The sequence below is a fragment of the Budorcas taxicolor genome, chromosome 5 (genome assembly GCF_023091745.1).
Source record: "Budorcas taxicolor isolate Tak-1 chromosome 5, Takin1.1, whole genome shotgun sequence".
NCBI classification, from domain to species: Eukaryota; Metazoa; Chordata; class Mammalia; order Artiodactyla; family Bovidae; genus Budorcas; species Budorcas taxicolor.
The window spans coordinates 101929901-101956603 of NC_068914.1; the positions used below are offsets into that span (position 1 = coordinate 101929901).

The 26703-nt window shown below is 38.3% G+C and overlaps 1 protein-coding gene across 1 annotated transcript in view; it reads left to right on the forward strand.

The window, feature by feature from the left end:
• The window catches only part of SARNP (SAP domain containing ribonucleoprotein), a 47836-nt gene that overhangs the window by 6928 nt on the left and 14205 nt on the right, over nt 1-26703 (forward strand). The window contains exons 2-9 of the mRNA XM_052640236.1: nt 2226-2325; nt 3897-3943; nt 4170-4237; nt 9558-9609; nt 10474-10547; nt 10989-11017; nt 13556-13581; nt 14717-14785. Of these exons, the coding sequence (XP_052496196.1) occupies nt 2226-2325; nt 3897-3943; nt 4170-4237; nt 9558-9609; nt 10474-10547; nt 10989-11017; nt 13556-13581; nt 14717-14785 (465 nt within the window). The remainder of the gene's footprint in view (nt 1-2225; nt 2326-3896; nt 3944-4169; nt 4238-9557; nt 9610-10473; nt 10548-10988; nt 11018-13555; nt 13582-14716; nt 14786-26703) is intronic.

The window sequence follows — 26703 nt, forward strand, 5'->3', positions numbered from 1 at the left end:
GGAGAAGGGAGGAACAGCTCTGTTAGAAAGTTGAAATTTGAATTGCCTGAATATTTACATTCCTTTTTCCTTAATGTTACTTAGAGGAGGAGAAGAAAAAAGGAAGATTAGGAGTTACAGAAAGTAAAGAAATTGTATTGTGTTATAAACAAACACCCAGTACCCTTTAAATACACACACAGTAACTGAAAAAAAAATAAAGTGCCACCATGGGAAAGATCTAGATTCTTAAGAAATGGACCTTAGAGATCACTTAGAATCTAGATTCTAGATTAGTCCTATTCACTGTATTATTTGTAGGTCAGTGCTCATCCATGAACTGTTACTGGTTAATGATGAGATAAATTTAAAAAAAGAAAGTAAGCTTTTAGAAACTTTTATAGCAGTTTGACATCACTGCTACATACCAAATGTATGACCGATTTTCTCGTAATTGATTTGTTTACAAAAGTGTTGGTCCGCAACCTGGAATGCTATAAAAAGTTGGCAGCCCTGTCTCTCTACCTATTTAAAAATATATTGATCTGTGAAATTCAGAAATCAGAGAAACAGTGATTCTGTCTAATCTTGTCTAACTCTTCAACCAGTTTCTAACACTTACTAGCTGCTAAGCACTATTGTAAATGCTTTACAGATATTTACTGGTTTAATCTTTGTAACAACCCTATGCTGCAGGTACTGTTACATTATCCCCATTTCATAGGAAACTGAGGCACAGAGTGGTTACGTTACTCACCTAGGCTACACAGATGTAAGTGCTAAAGCTGGAGTTTGAACCTGGTGTAGTCTGACTTCAGATGCCTTGTTACGCTTTGTTATGCTCCATGCTTTTAATGGGCCTACTGTGTTTCTCAGTAGAGGGAGCTGTTGGGTTGAGCAGAACAGTTTTCCATGTTGTATCCCTCCCTGCCTACCTGTCCTACTCACTGAATACCCAATCAGAAAAAAAGCTCCCCTCTCCATTTCCAAATGCTTCCTTGGTTGAAAGCCTTTTAGAGATGACCAGCATAGTTCCTTAGTTACAACATTCTTTTATAGGAATCTGCTTTCTAATTTCTACTGGTTGGTCTTAGATCTGTACTTCAAAACTAGTAAAGTCTTTTCCAGGACACATATCTGTTTGTGCACTGATCTGCATATAGGATTTTTAAAACCTTCCTTTTTCTTTGTTGTTCTCCTTGGATCAGCATGTCATTATGTGCCTTGAAATGAGAATAAAGAGCCCAGTAAGGCTATTACATTATTTAATATAGATTCTATTTTTGAAGTTACCTTTAACCTAGAATTACTTTGGTAGCAAACTACCAAAGTACAAAAGGTAGTTAACCCTTTTTGCGCTTATAATCTTTCTAAAACCCTGACTGAGGTCTTATCCTTTGAGTTCCTGTTGGGCCAGATCTTGTTCATCTGTTGTTGTTGTTTTTTTTAATGATGTTTTGAATATAATAAATTTAATAAAGTTTTGAATATAAGTGTAGTACTTTATAGGTATACCTTATTTCTTCTAAATTGAGTCTTCATTTTGGATCATTGTTTTCCCTGAAGAGCCAGCAACACCCCCTGACACCCCCAGCTTTAGTTCTGTCAGTAATTTACCAGTTCTTCTCCTGGTGTCTGCAAAGTTGTAAGCATGCCTATTAGATCTTTAGTCAAATTACTTATTTAAAAATCTTCAGCAGAACTCTGTGGCATGCCATTACATATTTTTTTCCATTTTGGCAAAGATCCTTTAAGTGATTCATTGTTGACATTAAGCTAGCTAACATATCTACCTAATCCTGTGGTGATCAGGCTTGTATGCATGTATATAGTAGCTTGAAGTAAAGAATCTGGGATAATAGTAAGGAGAATCTGCTTTTAGATAATTATATATTGTACTTAAAGATTCATTCTTTCCTTGTATGAACTAGTATAGTAATTGGGGAAAAAAAATACCCTCCGCTCAGATACAGCTAAAGATTTATATAATAAATAGATGTATGAATAGATAACAATTTTACTAAAGCAGGGTTATTCTTCACCATCTGTTAGAAAAGTCCTCTTGCATATTGAGTGTTGTTGAGGGAAAGTGAATCATGTTGTGGACCTAAAAGCTTGGTGGGATTAAGAGCAGTAGTTATGGGGTGAACTTTCTTTTCTTTTTCTTTCTTGTAAGAGTTACTTTTTTTTTCCCCCCACCAGGTTCATTCTGTAAATTAAGGAAAAGCTTTATTCTTTTTTCTCAGCTTGCTGAACTAAAGCAGGAGTGTCTTGCTCGTGGTTTGGAGACCAAGGGAATAAAACAAGATCTCATCAACAGGCTCCAGGCATATCTTGAAGAGCATGGTGAGTTCCCTGTGGAGCCAAAGAGTGATGTGAGTGAGGAGATTAATTTTTAGGCTCTGCCATACAGAAGATTTCTTTTTTTCCTTTGGGTTTTTGATGATGTAAGATTTTAATTAACTCTATCAAGAAAACTCTTGTTATCTAAAACAGTAGTTATAATGAAATACCCCTTTCCCCCTTAAAAGACGTTATAATTTTATTTCAGCTAATTATTTTAAAGGAAGTATGGTAAAGCAAGTATCATTAGACTGAGAATTGGATGATTCGAAGTCGAATTCCTCCTGTGCCAGAAATTTACTAGGTAACTTTGGACAGCCACTGTTTTCATGGCTGAGTGTTTGTTCTGGTCTGTGAAGTGAGACCAGTGTTTCCACCCTCGAAATCCATAAACTTAGGTAGTCTCTGGTCCCTTCTAGCTCTGACATTCTGTAATTTCAGTTTAAAACAGATAAAAATACTTGATTTAAGCATACTATCATCCCTCTCTAATTTTAATTTTTTTATTCCCTTTTCTTTTGTCCAAATTCGCTTAGTCAACAATTCTAATGTGCTTGATACATATTTTTTGTCTTTACGGTTGTAAACCATGTAGTGTTGTTTGATCTATAGTAATTTTATGTAGTTGGCAATGAGGCCATAACCTTTATTGCACACTTTTTTCTCTTAAGTACTCACACTTTTTTCCAAAGATGTGTTTGTGTGAACTGTGACTGTGTCGTCATCTGGTCTGTTGATTCTAATTCCTGCATTGTATTCTATAATTTATAGAATTCACCACATTTTCTTTAGTTCATTCAGTGACTGACTTCTGTATTGCCTCCTGAACTACTACTTTGATATTTCCTTATATCCTTGTGTGAGAGTCTTTTAGGGTATATACTCAGGGATGGGATTGCTAATAAATAGCTATTCATAAATGTTTACTTAATATGACTAAATACTACCAAACTGTTTCTCTGAATTGCTCTGTAAATCTCATTATCAGCACATGAAGGTTCACTCTGGCCTCATTTTTCCTAATCTGTTGGTGGTTTCAATTTACATTCTTCCAATTGTTAAAAAGTTTAAACATTTCTTTTGCTTATGGTTCTTTGGGTTTCTCCTTTGCCCATTTTTCTGTTGGAATTCTCATTGGTTGCTTGTTAGTTTATAGGCATTTCTTCTGTATTCTAGTGACTATTCCCATGTTGGTTTTATACACAAATATCTTCATGATTTTTTTTTTCTGTGGTGTCCTTTCCTAGTTTTGAAAAGTCGGTTTTTTGCATAGTGCTTTTGCTTCTGGGAATTTTTTTTTTATTTTAAGAAATTCTTCACCAAATTCTTCCACATTGCTTTTTGTTAATGTTGTAGTTTGACCTCATCTTGTTTAGTTCTTTAGTCCAGCTGGCGTTCAACCTCTTATTGATGTTAGGTAGAATATGTAGTTTTATCTTCTCCATGTGGAGCAAATTTTATGAGCATATTGAATTTTGTTTTGGAAAAGCAAAAAGATTATAATTTTAGCCTAAGTACAGTGATCAAGATGGTTTTATAGCAGGGCTTGACCTGAATATTTTAATATTCTTTAGCTGAAGAGGAGGCAAATGAAGAAGATGTACTGGGAGATGAAACAGAGGTGAGTTGGAGAGAGTAAGGTTAGTCACTGGCCTGGCAGTGTGCCACTGCCTTGGTCACATTGCTGAGCATTAATCATTAGAGGGCTTAAATGCTGACTTGTTAGGGGCTCATAAAGGGGGAATGAAAGTTCTAAAAACCTGGTTCATTTCGGAGTTCTCATGTTTTTCTTTTGACAGGTATTTACTCTTGATTTATTTTAACCATCTTGTTTCATTTGTTTTTAGGAAGAAGAACCAAAGCCCTTAGAACTGCCTGTCAAAGAGGAAGAACCTCCTGAAAAAACTGTTGATGTGTAACTATCCTTTTTTTGTTTATTTATATTAATTTATTTATGACTGCTGGGTCTTCACTGCTTTGTGCAGACTTTGGCTAGTTGTGGCGAGTGGGAGTTCTACTCTTCTTTTGCAGTGCTTGGTCTTCTCATTGCAGTGGTTTCTTTTGTTGTGGATCGTAGGCTCTAGGAGCATGGGCTTTAGTAGTTGCAGCACGAGGTCTCAGTAGTTGTGCTCTGCAGCTCTAGGGTGTCTGGTCTTTTGTAGTTGTGGCATGTTACTTTGCTGCATGTGAAATCTTCCCAGACCAGGACTTGAACTGTTGTCTCCTGCGTTGGCAGGCAGATTCTTATCCACTGTGTCACCAGGGATGTCCCAACTATCCCTTTTTAATAATGAATACAGTGCAGATGGTGCTGGATTTTTTAGTGTTTCACTCTGTTTACTTCTTAAATATTCTTGTTGGCTTTTCTTATTAGATCATACATTTTTAGAAAAGTCTAGTTCATTTCAACTACATTGTCCCACTGAAGGAAAGTAAGTTGTCTTTGGGTTATGTAATAAATAATTAGGACCAAGAGACTTCAGTCCATGAAAAGTTTATTTCTCTTAGCCTTATTGTATCACCATGATAGATGCTTCTCTTTCTGTGTAGAGAATCGTGCAGATTTTCTGCATATGTGGACTTTTGTAAGGGAGGAGTGTGTGGGGCAGAGATTATGTCTCAAGTAACACTGTATTCTCTCTTCTTTTCTGTACATACACGATGCATATTGTTGGTTTCCTGATTTTTTTCCCACGTATGGAGATCTTTCTATATCATCATATAATGTCCTTATTTAATTATTAGATGTAAAGACTTCCATGGCATTCTGGTGGTTAAGACTCCATGCTTCCACTACAAGGGGCATGGGTTTGATCTCTGGTTGGGGAGCTTAAGTTCCTGCATGCTGTGTGGCAAGGCCAAAAAAAAAAATTAGTTATATAGTAGGCAAGGTTCTAAGTGTTTTACATATATTCTCATCTAATCCTCACATCAGCTATATGAAGTGAGGATAATTATCCTAGTAAGTGGTAGGTCTCTGTTTTTTTAACTTGTTAATACAATAGTACAAGCTTATAAAAAAGTTAAGAGAATACTATATAGACCCCTGTGAACCCGTCACGTAGATTTAGTTGTTAACAACTTAGAATTTTATTATTTCTGGCAGCTAATAGTACTCCATTCTAAAAGTGAATAGTAATTTCACCAGTCTCCTCCTGTTGATGGATATTTAGATTATTCATAATTGCAAAACATGTACTATACCTCCTTATACAATTAATTTCAAATTTATGCAAGTATGTCCAAAGGATACATTTCTAGCAGGGAATTTGCTGTATTAGAGAGGATATTCCTTTAGTGTTCTATTAGATTTTGTCAAATACTACTGCTTTCTAAAGCCATTTAGTTGTTGCCCATTACAGGAGGTTTTTGTTTAGATAACATGCCTTGAAAAGATGGCCAATGGGATAGCTTTTGGGCACAAAACAGTGCAAAATGAGGCAGTTCCTCAAAGGGTGACTTGGAGCCAGAAATTCCATCCTGAGCGTGAAAGTGTTAGTCTATCAGTCGTGTCCAACTCTTTGCGACCCTGTGGACTATAGCCCACCAGTCACCTCTGTCCATGGGATTCTCCAAGCTTTTTTTAAAAATTATTTATTTGGCTGCACCGGAACTTAGTTGCAGCATACAGACTCTTAGTTGTGTCTTGTGGGATCTAGTTCCCTGACCCAGGTTCCCTGCATTGGCCACTGGACCACCAGGGGAGTCCTGGGCTAGCTTTAAAATAGAGAGGTTTTGGGAACTTACATGGCAAGAAGGATCAATGATCAGTGCAAAGAAATAGAGGAAAACGGTAGAATGGGAAAGACTAGAGATGTCTTCAAGAAAATGAGAGATACCAAGGGAACATTTCATGTGAAAATGGGCACAATAAAGGACAGAAACGGTATGGACCTAACAGAAGCAGAAGATGCTAAGAAGAGATGGCAAGAATACACAGAACTATACAGAAAAGATCTCAGTGACCCAGATAACCACAATGGTATGATCATCCACCAAGAGCCAAACATCTTAGAATGCAAAGTCAAGTGGTCCTTAGGAAGCATCACTATGAACAAAACTAGTGGAGGTGATGAAATTCCAGTTGAGCTATTTCAGATCCTAAAAGATGATCCTACTCAATATGCCAGCAAATTTGGAAAACTCAGCAGTGGCCACAGGACTGGAAAAGGTCAGTTTTCATTCCAGTCCCAAAGAAAGGAAATGCTGAAGAATGTTCGAACTACTGGCCAACTGGATTCATCTCACACACTAGCAGGATAATGAAAAATTATCCAAGCGAGGCTTCAGCAGTGAACCGAGAACTTGCATGTGTTCAAACTGGATTTAGAAAAGGCAGAGGAACCAGAGGTCAAATTGCCAACATCCGCTGGGTCATGGAAAAAGGAAGAGAATTCCAGAAAAACATCCCTGGTGGCTCAGACGGTAAAGCGTCTGCCTGCAATGCGGGAGACCTGGGTTCGATCCCTGGGTTGGGAAGATCCCTTGGAGAAGGAAATGGCAACCCACTCCAGTACTCTTGCCTGGAAAATTCCATGGACAGAGGAGCCTTGTAAGCTACAGTCCACGGGGTCGCAAAGAGTCGGGCACGACTGAGCGACGTCACTTCACTTCACTTCACTGCTTTATTGACTATGCCAAAGTCTTGGACTGTGTGGATCACAACAAACTGTGGAAAATACTTCAATAGATGGGAATACCAGACCACCTTCCCTGCCTCCTGAGAAATCTGTATGCAGGTCGAGAAGCAACAGTTAGAACTGGACATAGAACAATGGACTGGTTCCAAATTGGGAAGGGAGTACATCAAGGCTGTATTTTGACACCCCTTTATATGCAGAGTACATCATGTGACATGCTGGGCTGGATGAAGCACAAGCGGGAATCAAGATTACTAGGAAAAATATCAATAACCTCAGATATGCAGATGATACTGCCCTTATGGCAGAGAGTGAAGAGGAACTAAAGAGCCTCTTGGTGAAAGTGAAAGAGGAGGGTGAAAAAACTGGCTTAAAATTCAGTATTCAAAAAATGAAGATATGGCATCTGGTCCTATCACGTCATGGCAAGTAGATGGGGTAACAGTGGAAACAGTGACAGACTTTGCAGCATATTAAAAAGAAGAGACATTGCTGACAAATGTCTGTCTAGTCAAAGCTATAGTTTTTCCGGTAGTCGTGTAGATGTGAGAGTTGGACTGTAAAGAAAACTGAGCAAAGAATTGATGCTTTTGAACTGTGGTGTTGGAGAAGACTTGAGAGTCCCTTGGACTGCAGGAAGATCAAACCAGTCAATCCTGAAGAAAATCAGTCCTGAATTGGAAGGATTGATGCTGAAGCTGAAGCTCCAATATTTTGGCCACCTGATGTGAAGAACTGATTCGTTGGAAAAGACCCTAGTGCTGGGAAAGATTTAAAGCAGGAGGAGAAGGGGATGACAAAGGATAAGATGGTTGAATGGCATCGCCGACTCAATGGACATGAGTTTGAGCAAGCTCTGGGAGTTGATGATGGACAGGGAAGCCTGGCGTGCTGCAGTTCATGGGGTCGCAAAGAGCTGGACACAACTGAGTGACTGAACTGAGGGCAGGAAGGAAGGTGAAGTAAATACAGTGATATAATTAGCCAGTGTAGGTTAAAAACAGTGAAGTTTGAGAATTTGTAGTTATCTTTATAATATGTAAAATATTTTCTTGTTATAGAGGGCTTTAATTTTATCAGTGAATTCTGAACAAGGAAATGGACTCTGTGGGAGAGGTTGTGTTTTTGCTTGTAGAGGGATAGTAGTGGTTAGACTAAAGTATGTACAGAAAGATTCGGGGTCCCTGTAGTTTGGAGAATGTTTTGTGTATGACTGTGAATAGGAGAGAAACTTCTCAGTGAAGAGATGAGATTTCACTTGAGTCTCAGAGTATGACGTGTATTTATTGCTTGAACTTAATTGTACCTTAGGGAGTTGGAACAGATCTGAAGGAAGTGTCCTCTCAGGTTCCCTTTTTGCCATGAGGTGTACTGATGGGAATGTGGAGGAAGTCATTAGCCTGAGGTTTGGTGAAGAGGACTGCTATTTTAATGGCATTGGACTTCAAATAAAACATTAAACTTCCATATCCTTTTCAGCCTGAAGAAAATGAGAGGGTTGGGGAAGGAAAGATGATTAGGAAATGGAAAAAAATCAGAAATTTCTTTTAAAAAATCCTTTAAACATTCAAAAGGAGATCTCCTCACTTTGTCTTCCCTTGATATTCTCCAAAAAGATAACCTCTGTTTCTAGTTTGATTTTTTTTTTTTTCCCCACCCCTCCTCTGAAACCAGGGCAATTAAATATTGCAGGACTTAGTTATGGTCAGCAGGGGGCTCCCATTGCTCATCTGTCAGTCCAAGGACCTTCAACAAAAGGATGGAGCAGAGAGTAAGTTCCTGTTCCAGAATTGCTTCCTCTGAAAATGCCATTAAACCATTACTACCTTTCAGGGCATCAAATGGGAAAAGTGTCCGGGATATTGGAACAAAAGCCGCCCATGTCTCTAAACAAGGGACCTTAATGAGACTGGTTATGACCCACAGTTTTATGAGAGTTGTTTGGTGGAGGGTTAATGCCCTTCCATTTATCCTGGGTACTTCCGAACTTTGTCTCCCGCCCCTCTGGTCCCTCCGCTTTTGTTTTCTCTTAAACCTTTTGACTAGTAACTTAGCGTGCTTTCCTAATTCAGACTTCCCTTAGCCTTTTTTTCTTGCCACTCCCTTTGGCATTTTTATTTGTCGCACTTTGACTTTTCCAGCTGGAGCTATGCTCCCATGGGAGATATAAGAGATTTGTAAAAGAAGGAAACCAGACCTTGTAGAGCACTCATTAATTGTGATGAAAATTGAGAGCTGGTATTTAAATAAGGGTTGGAGGAATAGTCATTAGTCCAGAAGTACATTTAAAGTTCCTAAAAGTAAATGAAATGATTTCCAGTGTCCTTTGAACATTTCCCTCAGCTCAGTGTATTTAACCACAGTTATTTTCTGGTTGCTTTCTTATAGTAATGTAACTTAGTCTGTTATTTGAACTTTTTTATGAATAGATGACAGTACAAGGAACTGAAAAATCTGATGGGCTTCATGCTTTTTTGGTCTGAAGGGTGTCAGAGAGAGATGGGACAGAGAACATGATTCAGGTGAATTCTTAGACAATTCTAAGGTTTCGGTTTTAGAATATCAGTTTTTTGATTTTAAAAATCTCTTTTCCAGGGCAGCAGAGAAAAAAGTGGTAAAAATTACATCTGAAATACCACAGACTGAGGTAGGTCATTGTTTCAGAAGAGCAGTCTATATATTTCTGTTTCTTACCCTTTATTCTATCTGTGTCATCACTTCAAAATATTTACTCATAGGCAGAAAATCACTATTGACAGATTTAGGTAGTGATACATTTTTACGCCAGCTACACTTGGGAATATATTTGGGCTGGCATAGTTGCCTTTGAAGCCCTAATCTTTTGTATAGTATTCTGGTCTTAGTGGTAACTCTTTTTAAGATGCTTATAACCTGGGATTAGAGTTTGAGAGGATCGTACCTTGAAAGAGATGAAAAGTTAAAAGGGAAGATGTCACTCACCAGTTACTACTAGCTAGCTGATGAGATAGAAATTTCTCTGGATTCTGTATCAGAATCTCTGAAATTGGGTTCCAGTCAAGATCTGTGGGCTTTTTTGTATGTTTAAAGTAGAGATGGCATAGGACAATGCCGCTTCATTTCTGGGTTTTTTTTTTTTTTTTTTGTATCTCATTTCTAACTGAGAGAGTACACAACTAGTGTTGGAACCAAGCTGTTCCTTTGATCCATTTTCAAAGGTCAACTAAACACAGCTTTTGTCTTCTTGGCTTGATGTAGAATGTGGGTCTTATTTTATTCCTTCTCTTTTGTTTTTGAGGACATGATGTAATAATAGTCTTTTTGTGTTTGCTTTCTGGAAAGGGCTGTTGAGTTAAGCCCTGGGATGGATACAACCTGATATCGTCTATGATTGTCAGTATAACTCAGTTAGACCTTAAGAAATTACTCCTGATGTTCTAAAGATACACATCTCTAAGTGACTTTTCTCTTAAAAGAACGAAACCAGGAATTGAATTTTTCTCTGCCCTTTCTTTTGTCTGTTATCCCTTAGAGGATGCAGAAGAGAGCTGAACGATTCAATGTACCTGTGAGTTTGGAGAGTAAGAAAGCTGCGCGGGCAGCTAGGTGAGTGTTCCCAGCTATTTAGATCTGAGATAGTGATAATATTAAGGTGAGGGGGTGCGGTAGGTTTTAAGTATAGTTTATTTTAAGTAGAATAGAGGCATTGCTGAAAATAAAGGCTCTCTTGGCTCTGTTCAGAACATGTCTACTGACTGGATGTAGTAGCTGTAGATTGGGTTTTATTAACAAGCAGGGGTTTTGTAATAGGAAAAAGACAGGAACTGAGTGTTACTCCCAGTTCTGATAAGGCTACATTTTAGTTAATTCTCTGGACTCTTGGTGAGAAAGAGAGTCAACTGAACCTCTTTCATGGAGTTGTTAGAATTAGCTAATGATTGCAAGGCTTGAGATCACAAGCAAGAAGTGCCATATGTACACTTGACACGGATACAAACCAGGAGTGTGAACAGCTTCCTAAAATTTAGCTTGTTTTTCTTTCTACAGATTTGGGATTTCTCCAGTTCCATCAAAAGGTAAGAATATAGAGTCTTCTGAAAAAGTCATCTTTATATTTTTACTTTTTTGGCACAACAGATTTTATTTCTCCAAATTAAGGTAAACTTACTAGCTCTGGCAGCCTTTAAAAGGTTGTTATATTCACCTTTTTGGTTTAGGTAAAGCCATTTTCAAGCCTTTCCGGGTAATTTAGAGAAGGTACTAAAGTTTGAGAGAATAAGAAGCAGTACCAACGTTTGTTTTCCTTTTCTTGGATATGTTCAGAGTAGATTCTAGTACCAGCTTTATTCTGGTGTCTCAAATCAGCATATAATTATTATGTACCTGTCCAGTGTTGTATTACCTAGTATGAGTGGCAAGAGGAAAAAGTATCTTTTATCTTTTAAGAATTTACAAGGAAGTAATCTTGGTTATGCTTGAAGATTTAGCCACAAGGATTATATCAGTGTATTATTTATAGTGATCAATAACTGGAAACAATGTAGTATACAATAGAGAACTGGTTAAGTAAATGTGTACCATAGTACAGTTAGAAGACCATGAAGATGTTTAAAATAATACTGTTTAAAGTTGTATCTGTTACATTTGTCAGGAAAGTGGGAAAAGCAAGTTATAAAATATTTGTAGTATGTTCCCATATCCCAATACAAGTACATGTACGGATAGGAAAAAAGATTAGAGGGATATATAGTAAGTTGATAACATTCATTGTCTCTGGTTGGTGGAATTTAGAATGACTTCTTTTTGCTTGTCTCAAAGTTTTTAAATTTTTTACAGTGAACATGTATCTGTAATAAATTAAGGGAAAAATGTTACTCTTTTTAAAAACAACATAGTACTTATTCTGAGAGACTTTAAATGTACTTGCCAAATAAAATACAGACTTCCTAGTGGCCTGTTAAAAGTTTCAAGTCTGTTAAGAAAATGTCCTCTAAAGATCTTGTAGAGTTTCACTATGACTTTTAAAAGACCAGCGAAATTCTGATCACTGTGGCTACATGCTTTAAAAACAAAATATTTTCTGACATTTCATTATATCAGGAGAGAGATCATAGGATTGGTAATGGAATAGCAGAAGTTGATATATTTAATGGTGTTATTTGAAGAAAGACTAAAGGTAAAATTAATGCTTAGCCGGTAAAGGAAAGTTGACCAATAAAAGGAAATAATTATTTTATGAGTGAACATAAAAATATGTAAATAGTTCCTAGTACGTAGGTTATGGTAAAAATCGAGTCCAGGACTTTCCTGGTGGTCCAGTGGTTTGGAATTCCCCTGCCAGTACAGGGGACACAGGTTCCATCTGTGGTCCAGAAAGATTCCGTGTGCAACTAAAGCCCATCTGCCACAACTACCGAGCCTGTGCACCCTATAGCCTGTGCTCCACTACAAGAGAAGCCACCGCAAGGAGAAGCCTGTGTACCTCAGTGAGGAGTAGACCTGCTCACTCACTGCAGCAACAAAGACCCAGTGCAGCCAAAATGAATGAATGAATGAATTTTAAAAATTAAAAAAAAAAACAGTTGAGTTTATACTTGAAATTTACAGTGGAAGGTTAGGGAGCCAGTTGCAGTATTGAGATTGCTTAAACTAAAATTCTGAAAAGTTTCATGTAAATAATTACTGACTAGAATAGGTTTTGAGCCTTAGAGGCTAATATGCTGCTTGCTTCTAAGTGATAATTTCAGGACAGAACATTGGCTTTAAGTAGCCATAATTTTAACTGTCTATAATAGTAGCTCTGCACCTTTGTCTAGATATGTCTTTCTCTTTAAACAGCTTTATTGAACTATAACTCATATATCATCCAACTCATCCTCTTTAAGTATATAATCCAGTGTTTTTAAAATATATTCGGGTGGTTGTGCAGCTATCATCTTAGTCTGATTTTAGGACGTATTCATCGCCCCCGAAAGAAACCCCATACCCATTAGCTTTTCTCATCTGCTTTTTCTGTCCTCACAAGCAACCAGTAAGTTTTTTCTATATATGTTAGTTTGCCTTCATATAAATAGCATCATACAATTCATGGTCTTGGAGTGACTGGCTTCTTTGACCTCACATGATGTATTCCAGGTTTATCCCTGTTTCAGGATTTCTTTTTGTTGTTGGGTAATATGACATTGTACTGATGTGTACTGTGTTTTATCTGCCCCTCAGTTGACTGTACGGTTGGATTGTTTTCACTTTTTGGCTACTATGGGTAATGCTGCTGTGAACTTTCCTATACAAGTTTTTATGTGGTTATGTGTTTTCATTTCTCTAGAGGTATATACGTATAAGTAAAATTGCTAGGTCATATGGTAAGTTCTGTGTTTAACTCTTCGAAGAACCGCCAGACTTCTCCACATTGGCTGTACTATTTTATGTTCCAAGTGGCAGTGAATGCAGATATGGTCTCTATGTGTCATCTCTGCCTTTTCTTTAACTTTATTAGATAAAGGACATTTTTCCTATATATGATTTTTATCCTATCTAACTTAATTTCAAGACTGTCAGCTTTCTTTATGACTTCTAAGAATATAAAATAAAGCTTTTTTTATTTCTTTCTTTAGGCCTGTCGTCTGACACCAAGCCTATGGTAAGAAATTGGTTTTTTTTAATTTTAACCTTAACTCTATACAGTTAGTTTTAAGTTAGGGATTTCCTCCTTCTTTCCAGATAGAGGAAACAGGTCATATGAATTTGGTGACTTGTTTTCAGTACAGTGTTTTATGTTCTGAATAGAATGAATTGTTTGAGGTACTGAGAGGAAAATTCTTGCATCTTCAGAGTCATAAACGTCTTCCTTCCTACCACCCCCTTAAGAAAAAATGAATAGATTTTGTTAGCTAGAGGATAATCCATAGAACTTCTATGGTGGTAGAGTTTTAGACCTTACCCAGTGGCTTTTGGATAATGTCTAACTCTTAATTACCACAGGAGAATCTGTGGAAGCAACTTACGAGTTCTGTCTGTAGATACTGGTCATTTTCAACACTACCTGTTAAATACCAGAGAGTAAAGACTAGGATAGTATGTCTTCTGGACTATTATGACCTATCAGCATGCTTAGAAAATGCAAACAGATGCTGTGAAATATATTTTACTTTATGAAATCTTGCTCTTGGAGTTACAGTTCAATAATTAAAGTGAAGGTGAAATGTTTTAGTAGTAGTAGTAGTTATTAGCAGTGGTACTAGTAAAGAAAATGTCCCAGATATCCTTATATCATCTTATATATCAAGGCTTCCAAGAAAAAGGAAGTAAGAAAATTGAGTTGGGTACTGGTAGTGCGTTTGTCTTCTGAAGAATGGAGAGCTTCAGCGATAGTTTCTGTTTGCTAGGAGATCGAGTTAAGAATTACCTGCAAAGGCTTGATATAGAAATTAACAATTTTGAACTGTGAGTGATGGACTTGTTTAGAGGTGATGATTTAGACATTTGTTTGCTTTTTCAAGCAGTGTTTGGCTTACTTTGATCTTAAACCCTCCTTAGGCTTTTGCCACCTTTGATGAATGAAGGAGGCAGGGCTAAATCTCTCACTGCATTCCAGGAGAGGTCTTTTAATAATTAGTGGCATGAATGAGTGCTGCTTAGTTTCCTAATTTGGCACATAGGGTATCTTTGATGTTGTATAGGGTTATTTGAACTCTTAACTTTGGATCATAGTTTGTACCTCTGTGTTTTCTGTTTTGATTTTTTTTTAATATGTTTTCCCCCCTATGTTTTTGTAGGTTAACCTGGATAAGCTAAAAGAAAGAGCTCAAAGGTTTGGTTTGAATGTCTCTTCAATCTCCAGAAAGGTAAGGTACTATGTTTGCAACATTAGAGCAGCTTGGGGCTGCATAGGTTGGAAATGACTGTCCTAAGAACTGGCTACTCAGCACTTTATTTAATGCAATCCTTTGACTATCACCTCCTCTCACTATTGATTACAATTTGGGAATTGTTTTGCAGAGTTGTTTTTTTCTAGATGTTGTTTGCATAACTTCCACACTGGCTGTTAGAACAAGGTCTGTATTTTCCTTAGTTAAGATGTTGGATTCAGTGATGTTACATCTGCTTTAACTTCTGATATAGGTATATTAGAAATTAAATAATCAGGGGAAGACAGTCTTGTCATTAGGCAAAGATACCTGAAAATAAAATTTGGAGGTTCTATAGAAAAACACTGAGAAAGTTACTTTATTCTTTCTACCCTTCTGCTAACTGACACTGTTTAGTTTAAGCAAGATGACTTTGTTGACACCATGCCCTGTGAAGTGATCAATACTACAGGACCTTGTTGTGTTTGGAGTTTTGCTAGGCACATTAGAGAAAATGCTAGAGCGAATAGTCTCTTATTAATCTTTGTTCTGTGAGGATGAGAGCATATTTCTTGGTTGTTGAGGTGATAGTTGGATTAAGGGAAGTTTATTTTAAATCAAAAAAACCATCATTAAAAAAAAAATATTTCCCACTCAAGTATGGAAGCATTTAGCTCTCTAGAAATCCGTTGGAAAAAACTGATCTGACAGTAGTTATACTTTTGCTCAGAAAAAGAGCTGAGCATATAAAAGTTGTGTCCCTATGGGACTCATAACCTTGAACACAACTGTGCTTCATCTTCCTTTCCTTTGGGTTATATTTTTTATGTTTAGCAGAAATACAACATCATGTCTTTTTGCCCAACTTGATGCTGAGACCATAGGTATTCAGTAGGAGTATTTGGTGGTTTGCTGCTGCTGCTGCTAAGTCGCTTCAGTCGTGTCCAACTCTGTGACCCCATAGGCTTCCCACCAGTCTCCCCCGTCCCCGGGATTATGTGGACTGAAATAAGGGAGTTGAGAGGGAGGCAGGATATATAATTCTTAAACCACATATAGCTTAATTGGGAAGAGTTATTATAAACGAAAAGTCATTTGTGTTTTGTTAGATGGTCAGGGGGAAGGGTGCCTTGTATCTGTGGCCCTGATTTTCATCTTGTCTCCTTTTGTATATGAGGCCTCGGTATCTGAGAATCTCAGCAGTAATTGCACTCCTCTAGGGATTTGGATTAGTTTGTGTGCTGGAAGGCAGAGGTACAAAAGATACCCACTGAACTGAGATGGTATCATGATACTAGCTGCATATAATAGGTGAATTTGTTTATTATAGGGTAACTTACTTACAGGTAAGATCAGGTAGCAGATAGGATAAGGTAGCATTTTGCTACCTGAAAGTATTGGCAGCTGTACTTTACACTGTGGAGGGGCCGTTGGGGCTTTTTTTGTATTTAGTTAACCCAAGGTTTGAGGGTATATGCTTGGAAACAGGAAGTATATTTCCAAGTCAGGGTTATAAATGGGTAACTAGTCTCATGGATGCCGAGAATACGTTGTTGAAGGCCTTCATTGTTTCAGAGACTAAATAGCACAAAGACCAGCTAGACCTCATGATCATTAAACAATATTAACTACAAAGTCCTTGGTGACAGAGAAGAGATTGACTAAACAGTACAGTCTAGGTAGGGTCAGTGGAAGGACAGGAGGAGCTGAATGGATCCAAAGTGGCATCAGTTATGCTAACAGCCATACATTATATGTTCAATCAAAATTAACAGAATTGGACATTGTATCTCCTACTACTCAGCCCATATAGACCCATTCCTGAAAGGAATTTGTGTGTTGCTCTGTGCTGTCCACCTAACTTACACAAGGATATCAGTCTTTTCCCTTCTCTGGAATCTTTCTCTATATTTGACCTATTTTCAGCCTCCACAGGATGCTGAGTAAAACATGAAAAGATATATTTATTAATTTTGAGCAAATTATTGAACTTTATTCCTCATCTATAAAACTAGGAGCAATACCTAATACCATGTTGTGGAGAATAAATAATTGTAATAAATAATTGCAGTTCCCTAACATAGTGACACTTTGACCCTCAATATAAACTGTAGTTTTCTTCCTTAGTTTTCAGTTCAGGTTTTATCACTTTGAGTCAATTAACTTCTGTGTTTCAGTTGATCATTGATAAGATTTTAGTTCCCATTTTAAATTCTAAGGAGTTAAAATGAGATAATGGTAATTGGGAGAACTCTGTATGAGCTCTTTTCTAACATTCATTGTCACGCTTTTGTTCTAGAGTAGTGCTTCCCAAATTCTGTGGTGAAAGTCTAGATTTTAAAATTTTCCCATTCATTGCAGAGAGGTACTTTTGTGAAGTAAAAATGTCAAAGACATGTTAAATTTCTTTGGAAGTTTTTAAATGGTTTCTGAACTTACTATAGGCTGTTAACAGTTTGAGGGTCAAGCATTAGGAGGCAGACTACATTTTGAGTAGCACTATACTAGAGTATATCTGGTTTCTTCCAAGGACCACTTTTCTTGGAAACTTGTGACTTTCTGAAATGTTCTCTTTGAGTATAGATTCCATTAGCATTGATCATAAATCTTGATTTTCACAATTATCCTATTAGCAGTGGTTTGCTCTAATTTGCCTCATAAACCAGTAAAACGCCCGAGAAAATGTCCTTGCTGTTTTTTGCTGAGCACCACTGTTCTATAAAACTTTCTGTGATGACAGAAATATTCTACGCAGTGTTGTTCTGTTGAATAATCTGTTATCTAATACAGGCATACCTCGGAAATATTGTGAATTCAGTTCCAGACCACCACAGTACAGTGAATATTGCAATAAAGTGAGTCACAAGTAGTGTACATGCCTAAATTGAAAAGTACTTTATTGCTTAAAAAAAAGTACTATCATGAAGGAAATATTAAATGTGGTTTAATATTTATATAATAAAATATAAATCATATGCTGTGTGAAGTTGTCAGTTCAGTTCAGTCCCTCAGTCGTGTCCGACTCTTTGCGAAACCCATGGACTGCAGCACCCCAGGCCTCCCTGTCCATCACCAACTCCCAGAGTTTAGTTAAACTTAATGTCGATTGAGTTGGTGATGCCATCCAACCATCTCATCCTCTGTGTCCCCTTCTCCTCTCACCTTCAGTCTTTATTGGGCACCTACCGACCTGGGGAGTTCATCTTTCAGTGTCCTATCTTTTTGCTTTTTCATACTGTTCATGGGGTTCTCATGGCAGGAATACTGAAGTGGTTTGCCATTCTCTTCTCCAGTGGACCACATTTTGTCAGAACACTCTACCATGACCCGTCCGTCGTGGATGGCCCTACACGGGCATGGCTCATAGTTTCATTGAGTTAGACAAGGCTGTGGTCCATGTGATTAGATTTGTTAGTTTTCTGTGATTGTGTGTGGAGTTGTAGACAGATATATTGCTCGGCAGTTTCTTAAAACAACAATGAGGTTTGCCACATTGTTTATCTGTACTGTGCAGTGCTGTTTAATAGCTTTCCTACAGAATAAATTCTTTGAGAATTGGAGTCAGTGCTTTCAAACTGCTGCCTTATCAACAAAGTTTATGTAACATTTTAAATCTTTTGGTGTCATTTCAGCAGTATCCACAGCATTTTCACCAGGAGTATATTTCATCTCAAGAAATCACTTTCTGTTTTAAAAAAGTTTGTTTATTTTGGCTGTCCTGGCTCTTCATTGCAGCGCCTGGGCTCTTTGTTGCTGCTTGAGAGCTTTTTCTAGTTGTGGTATGCAAGCTTCTCATTGTGGTGGCTTCTTTTGTTGCAGAGCACAGGTTTTAGAGTGTGGGCTCAGTAGTTGTGGCACACCTTAGTTGCCCCAAAGTAATAAAGGATCTTAGTTCTTGGACAGGGAATTGAAGCCGTGTCCACTGCATCAGCAGGCCGATTCTTAACCGCTGAACCACCAGGGTAATCCCGAGAAACTGCTTGCTTTGCTCATCCATAAGCAACCCCTCATCCATTCAAGTTTTACCAATTTTCTGCAATTCAGTCCCATCTTCAGGCTCCACTTCTAATTCTGGTTCTTTAGCTGTTCCCACCACATCTGCAGTTAACTTCCTGTACTGAAGTCTTGAACTTCTCAAAGTCACCTATGAGTGTTGGAATCAACTTTCTCCAAACTCCTGTTATGTTGATTTTTTTTACCTCTTTCCATGAATCAAAATGTTCTTGATGTCATCTAGAATGGTGAATCATTTCTAGAAGGTTTTCAGTTTGCTTTGCCCAGGTTTATCAAAGGAATCACTACATGTGGCCTTATGAAAAGAATTTCTTAAGGCTTGGAAGTTGAAATTATTCCTTGATCTGTAGGCTGCAGAATGGATGTTGTATGAGAGGGAGTGGAAACATTAATCTCACTTTACATCTCTGTCAGGGCTCTTGGGTGACCAGGTGCATTGTCAAGGAATAGAAATACTTCGAAAGTAATCTTTTTTTCTGAACAGTAGGTCTCAACCGTTGACTTAAATTATTCAGTAAACTATGTTGTTAGCAGATGTGCTGTCATACAGGCTTTGTTGGTCTATACACAGAACACAGGCAGAGCCCCAGGATTTTCAGAATGGTAAATGAGCATTAGCTTTAACGTAAATTCACCAGCTGCATTAGCCTCCTAACAAGAGCGTCAGCCTGTCCTTTGAAACTTTGAAGCCGTTAACCTCTTCTCTAGCTGTGAATGTCCTAGATGGGATCTTCTTCCAATATAAGGCTGTTTCATCTACATAGAAAATCTATTTGATGTAGTCATTTTCATTAATTGTTTTATATATATATATATATATATATGGACAGTTTGCTGCAGCTTCTACATCAGCATTTGCTGCTCCTTGCACTTGTATGTTATGGATGTGGCTCTTTCCTTAAAGCTCAGGAACCAAGCTCTCTAGCTTCAGAATTCTTCAGCTTTCTTACCTGTCTCAGCAGCCTTCATAGACTTGAAAAGCGTTAGCACTTAGCTCTGGATTAGGCTTTGACTTAAGAGAAGGGGACGACAGAGGATGAGATGGCTGGATGGCATCACCGACTTGATGGACATGAGTTTGAGTGAACTCCGGGAGTTGGTGATGGACAGGGAGGCCTGGCGGTGCTGCAACTCTTGGGGTCGCAAAGAGTCGGACACGACTGAGCAACTGAACTGAACTGATGACTTTTTGATCTTCTAGCCAGACCACTTGAATTCTTTTTTTCACATTAGCAATAATGCTGTTTTGCTTTTTTATTCTAATGTTCACTGGAGTAGCACTTTTAATTTCCTTCAAGAACTTTTCCTTTGCATTCACATCTTGGCTAACTGTTTAGTATAAGTGGCCTAGCTTTTGGTCTGTCTAGCTTTTGACATGCCTTTTTAACTTTTGATTTAAAGTGAGAGATGTACAATTCTTCCTTTCACTGGAACACTTAGGCACCACTGTAGGGTTATTAGTTGGCCTAATTTCCATATTTCTGTGTCTCAGGATATAGGGAGGCCCAGGAAGAGGGAGGGAGATGGAAATGGCCATGGCCTGCGGGTAGAGCAGTCAGCGCACACATATTTATTAAGGTGACTGTCTTATCTAGACATGGTTTGTGGTGCCCCAAAACAGTTACTACTGTAACATCAAAGATCTCTGATCACAGATCGCCATAACAAATATAGTAACTGATAGAAAGGTTTGAAATGTAAGAATTACCAGAATGTGACACAGACATGAAGTGAGTGAATGCTGTTGGAAAGATGGCTCCAGTAGACTTGTTTAACACAGGGTTGCTGCAGACCTTCAGTTTGTGAAAAGTATGCTATCTGTGAAGCACAATAAATCAAAGCATGATAAATCAAGGTATGCCTCTATACTAGTCAGTAGTCACATGTAGTTATCACCTGAAATGTAGTTACTGTGACTAGGAACTGAATTTTTAATTGTTCTAAATATAAATAGCCACATGTGCATTGGACAACTCAAGTCTATCTTATATCTCCCACACAGCTTTCATACTTGAAAGTAGCATAGAGATCCTTTATCAGACCACTTATTTGGACCACTGTTTCCATTGGCCCGAATTTTTTAGTACTTGTAGAATATAAGCAGTTTCAGAGTGAATTTGTAGGAGGAGAGAAATTAGAGGAAATGGAATGAGATAAGAGTTAAGTTAATTAGTTTATTTGTGGCTGCACTGGGTCTTCATTGCTGCTTGACCTTTCTCTGGTTGCAGCGAGCAGGGGCTCCTCTCTGGTTGTGGTGCACAGACTTCTCATCTTGGGGTCTTCGGTAGTTGTGGCTCTCAGGCTCTAGAACACAGATGAGAGCCTGTAGTAGTTGTGGTGAACTAGCAGAGATAGTAGTTGTGGTGCATGGGCTTTATTGCCCTATGGCATGTGGAATTTTCCCAGACCAGGGATTGAACCTGTGTCCCCTGCATTGGCAGGGAGAGTCTTAACCACTGGACCACGAGGAAGTCCAAGAAGAGGAAGTATTGTTTTTTTTTTAAGTAACCTTTTATTCCTAGAGCTTAAGTGTCCTGGACCTAGATCCTAAAATTGCAACCAGCTACTTTTTCTGTAACAGTTGTTGGGTTCAAAGTGTTGTGTTTAACAGTTCTCTATCACCAGAAATTATTTGCAACCTAGTATTTGGTTGGCCAGAGGTTAGTGATACGATAAAATTTGTATTTATGGAACAACCAGATTAGCACAGTTATGTTCACTTCATCCTGGGGTCCTGGGTTCCAGTATAGCCTCCTCTGTAATTTGGTTATCTGTCTTTTAAGTTTTACAGTTCTCTCAGCACAGATACGGTACAAATAATGGAGGTTAGTAGGTGGTGTGGAAATACCACCTCTTCATCCTAGTTTCCTAGAAGGGGCAATGAGAGACCCACCTCCTATTGTCTCATTGCATAGAGTTTGTGTTTCCTTGATCCAGCTTGAGGTTCTTGTTGCATCCTGTTTTCTCTCCAGTAGATTCCACTGCAGACCAGTGGATATGATAGAATCTGTGAGAGGAGTGAGCATAGTGTTTGTGACAGATTTTTTTTTTTAACTGTCATAATCTGACCATCTCCAGCATATTATAAATTTGAGAATGTTGAATATCTGCTGTCCTTCCTAGGCTGATTTCTGCTTGACAGCTCATGTATTTCAGCTTTTAGGTCCACAAGTATACTGTATTCTTTCCAGGTGGCTCAGTGGTAAAAAGTCTGAGATGCAGGAGACGTGAGTTTGATCCCTGGGTCAGGAAAATGCCTTGGAGAAGGAAATGACAACCCACCCCAATATTCTTGCCTAGGAAATCCCATGGCTAGAGGAGCCTGGCAGGCTGCAGTCCATGGGGTCGCAAAGAGTGGACATGACTTAGTGACTAAACAACAACAGTATACACATTAGGCAATACACAGAAACTTAAAGAAGTCTGGCTCCCCCCTCCAGTCATCTTCCCTCTTTCCCCTGCTCAAGAAAGGCCTGTCCGTTCATGTTTCTAGCTCAGGTCTCAGTGAATAGAATCCTATTGGTTTAGGATAATGGGAAGTGACAGGGCAAAGAATGGCACTGGCATTTATAGACATTTTTTACACAAGAGGCTGTAAATTGTCCCTTCCAACTCTTTGGACTATTAGAGGATAGAATGGCATGCCTTTTCTCCTATAAGCCTCATGGTGACTCTGGGCTGAGAAACCTCCTACCCCCTCAAACAATACAAAACCCGGATAAATAACCTCTGCCTGGTTGGTTCTGATTGATCACCAGCTAAGTTTTCAGTCTTGTGCTTGACTGGTTGTGTTTTTTCTTTTTTTCCTTTCAGTTAGTTTTCCAAGCCTCCTAAGAGAAATAATGTTTAGATCAGTCCTCTTAGTGAAGGACTTGGCCTGGCATGTAAGAAATTCATCTCTCAAAGGAAAGGATAAGGGAAATAGGTGGGAGGCCAGCTCAGTTAATATATGATGGTCATAGTACATTAAGTCTGGGCTTAGAAATATGTTATTAACTGATGTAGCTGATTTGAATGGATTATAGTTTTTGTTTGTTTTCAAACGTTAACATGTTTGGAAAAGTGAAAACTGATGCTTCAGGAAGGTGCAGAAAATCCAACTAGGTAAATACTACAAAGAAACAAAAATATCTGGCCCAGGCACTAAGCAGAAAACTGGGGTGTGGTTTATATTTTTCTCCCTTCCTGACAGTGTGAGGGGCATGTTATGGCTTCTTGATTCTTGATTAGTAATAGTAAATATTGATGTTAGTACATCTTCCTTCCTTTTCTACTAAGATATTACTGAGTTTTCACTGCTTGTAGTTCTTCATATAGATAACTGTCCTAATGAGTTATCTTAAGGGACCTGTAAACCCTAAAGGCTACTTTTTCCATATTTGTGGGTTTTGCCAGTTTTCTTTACTGTGAATATTCTGTGTTATACAGTTTCAGGGTATAAAAAGCTTGAAAACAAATATTCCTCTACTGACTATCTTCTTGTTGCTGAAGCTGGTAGCTGGAAGAATCTTGGGTGGCTGCAGTGATAAGTTTCATGAATCATTTGTACAATTCTTCAATTTTGCTCACTGTTGGTGGGGATGAACCACTTCAGAATGAGAGAGACATTGAACCTGCCTTGTTTTTGAGGAACTTGTCACTGAAATGTGTTGAGATATCAAAGAGAAAGTTGGGACAAAGAGTCAGTTCCAACTATAAGAGGACTTGTAGCAGTGTCTTATAGCATACAGACTTCATTATGGCTTGTCTCCATTCATGCTCTTCTGGAAGGCCTATTTGATTCTGTCACGATTCCCTTCTACCATCTGAAAAAAAATGAATGTCTGTTTCTCCCTTTCAGCAGTTGGGTTTTGATATAGAGGTTAGTCAGTTGGATATGGAGAGAAGGAAGTTCACACTATAGATTTAGAATTTTAGGGAATTCCCTGGTGGTCCAGTAGTTAGGAGTCCACGCTTCCACTGTCGGGGGCCTAGGTTCAATCCTTGGTCAGGGAACTAAAATCCCACAAGCTGCATGACATGGCCACGAAGAACAAAAAGAAGAATTTGGTCACCAGCCTTCTCAGAGTTTATAATTGGGATTTGTTAGAGTTTAGGCATGTGTATACAAACCCTTTCCCAAAGGAAGGATTTCCCTGGGGGTTTAGTGGTTTAAGGCTCCATGCCTCCAATGCAGGGGTCATGGTTCAATCCCTGTTTGAGGAGCTAAGTAAGATTCTATGTGCCACACAGCATTCTGCCCCCCTCCCCCCCCAAAAAAATACAAAGGAAGAACTGTGGGACAGTGCATATGACATTGAAACTATAAGAGCCCTGAGAAACCATAAGCTATGGTGAGGAGTTTAGGATATTTTTTTTAAAGAAATAAAAGATTTGATCCCAGGATAAGTTGGGAAAGTAGCATGCTGAGTAGGCTTGGATTCTTTCTATCCACATATACTTAAGCAACAGTAATTGGGCCAAGTGCAAACTTAATCCTCTATTTCCTTTTCTCAGGGTGCCCCATGAGATCAAGAAAAATGCAGGTAGTAGGAATTGTAGATAGAAAAAAGTCAGTATAGATCCTCTCAGGCATTGATAAAGGGCTTTGGGGGAAAATTTACTTCCCCTCATCCTCCATCCTAGATTGTCAGTTTCCCAAAAAATGCTTCTTCCACTTGAAAAATTATATTATTTTAACATATTAATCAACAAGAAAAGATAAGAATAGGTTATATATTAGAAAGAGATGGCAGTTGAGAGTGGCTGTCAAGAGAAGATGAATTTCAGAAAAGCAGAGACTAACCCCACATAGTCCTCAGCATCTCTGGGAGCTTTTGGGGCCCAGCCAAAATCTAACCAATCCTTCAAATCCCCTTCTAATTCATAATAATTTTAAAATAAATATTTGTCTTTTTTTTCTTCTGCCTCCTCCTTTAAGATAAAAATACATGCTGCTTCTATACCCGTCCATTTCTATACCCGTCCATTTCTATACCCGTCCATTGGAAGGAACCTTGAGGGAGTGGTAAAGGAGCTGTTTAAAGAGGAAACAATAGGGAAAACTCTCTGACCTCAGTTTATCCCCTCATCTGGTTCTTCATTTGTCCCTGCTGAGGAACAGAACTTGTCTTTTGTCTGTAACACAAATACATCTTTACCTCCCTCCTTCCCACTTCCCCCCCAACCCGCTCTTCTCACTCCCTTCTATTATGGTTCCAATCAATGATGTCATTATGTGTGCCATTCAACTGCTGTTGAACCACTTGGCTATAGGAATTTGGAAGAGCAAAGACTCAGAATGGAATTTTTCTCCTGCCCAGGACTGTTGAAAATGTATTCTAGTTTTAACTAGAGAAATAGGAGTCAAGTTTTTCTTTGCTCAATTTCTACCCTCCCTCTGTGCCCTAAACCTCAGACAGATACTTTTTGCCTGGCTGTGGATGAGAAGAAAATTGTGGAGAAATGTTAGGAGTATAAATTGAGTATTTTAGAGGAAAAACTTTAAAAATTGGGGGGAGCAAGATGAAATTTTTGGTGTTATGTCAACATTTATGGCTGTTTTGCTCTGTTCACTGTAAATTAGATTTTTGAGAAGTTTCTAATAGAGGGTTATATTTCCCTAAGGTACGTGGAATCTTGTACCATTTCACTTTATTTTTCACTTATTTCATTCATCTAATTTGAACCCAAAGAACTAGAGGTATGAAAGTTTGTAGTAAGGAAAAACTCACTGTCTTTTTTATTTCCTATGGTTGATACCCCACCCCCACTAATGTCTTCACATTCCTTCTTCTAACATGTCAGAACTGATGACTTTGATAAAAAACAAGTTTTATTCCTCTCTGTGGTCCCCCTTAGTCTTTGCCCCAGGAGTAAACAAACTCTGGAAAAGGAGGGGAATACTACATTCTTTTGAGTCTGTTTTACTTTTAAATATCTTTAACTGTTTTTGCCAACCAAGTTCTTGAGGTGAGATCATTCTCTGAATACCAGTTTTTAATTTTTATTTACTAAAAAAATTTTTTTGGCTGTGCCTCACAGCACATGTCTTCTTAGTTCCCCAACCAGGGATCAAACCTATGCCCCCTGCAGTGAAAGCACAGAGTTTTAACCACTGGACCACATGGGAAGTCCCTGAGTGCCAGTTTTTTAAAAGGTGCCACTCTTAGTAGCATAAGATTTTTAAAACCCATCTGTAAATCATACCTGATTGTATGTCTAGTTGTATGTCTTAATTTTGGGGTGACCGGTAAGCTAGCCTGGCTGTCTTAAGCAGAGTAATGGGTATCCAATCTCCCTGTGCCTGCTCATTCAGTCCTCTCTGATTCTTTGCAACCCCGTGGACTGTAGCCCACCAGGCTTCTCTTCATGGGATTTCCCAGGCAAGAATACTGGAGTATTTTGCCATTTCCTTCTCCAGGGGCTCTTCCCAACCCTGGGATTAAACCCGTCTCCTGTATTGGCAGGTGGATTCTTTATCATTGAGCCACCTGGGAAGCCATAGATACTCTCCCTAGCTCCGGGGAAATGTGAACTAACTGTCTGAATCCAAATCTGTCAGTCTTTCAAAATCTGTACGGAAGGAAAAAGTGTGGGGTGATGTTTGTTTGTTTGGTGGGGATTTTGGTATGTGTTTGTGTTATTAATTCTTGGGAGGATACGTAATTTTAGTGTTCAGAAGTTCTTCATGATGTGAGAGCAGTAGCATAGGAATGTTTAAGATGTATTTTAATACTTGAGTAATACTGTTTGTTGGGTTGACATTGCTAAGGAGTGGTAACATTTTAAAGAATACAAATGGGTTTGATTCAGGTAAGGTTTGATAATTACATAGCTCATTTTCTTATGTACTCACCAAAATAGTAAAGTTGCTTTTTATGCCTGAGAGCTGAATCGGGTCAAAGAAAATCCTATGGATT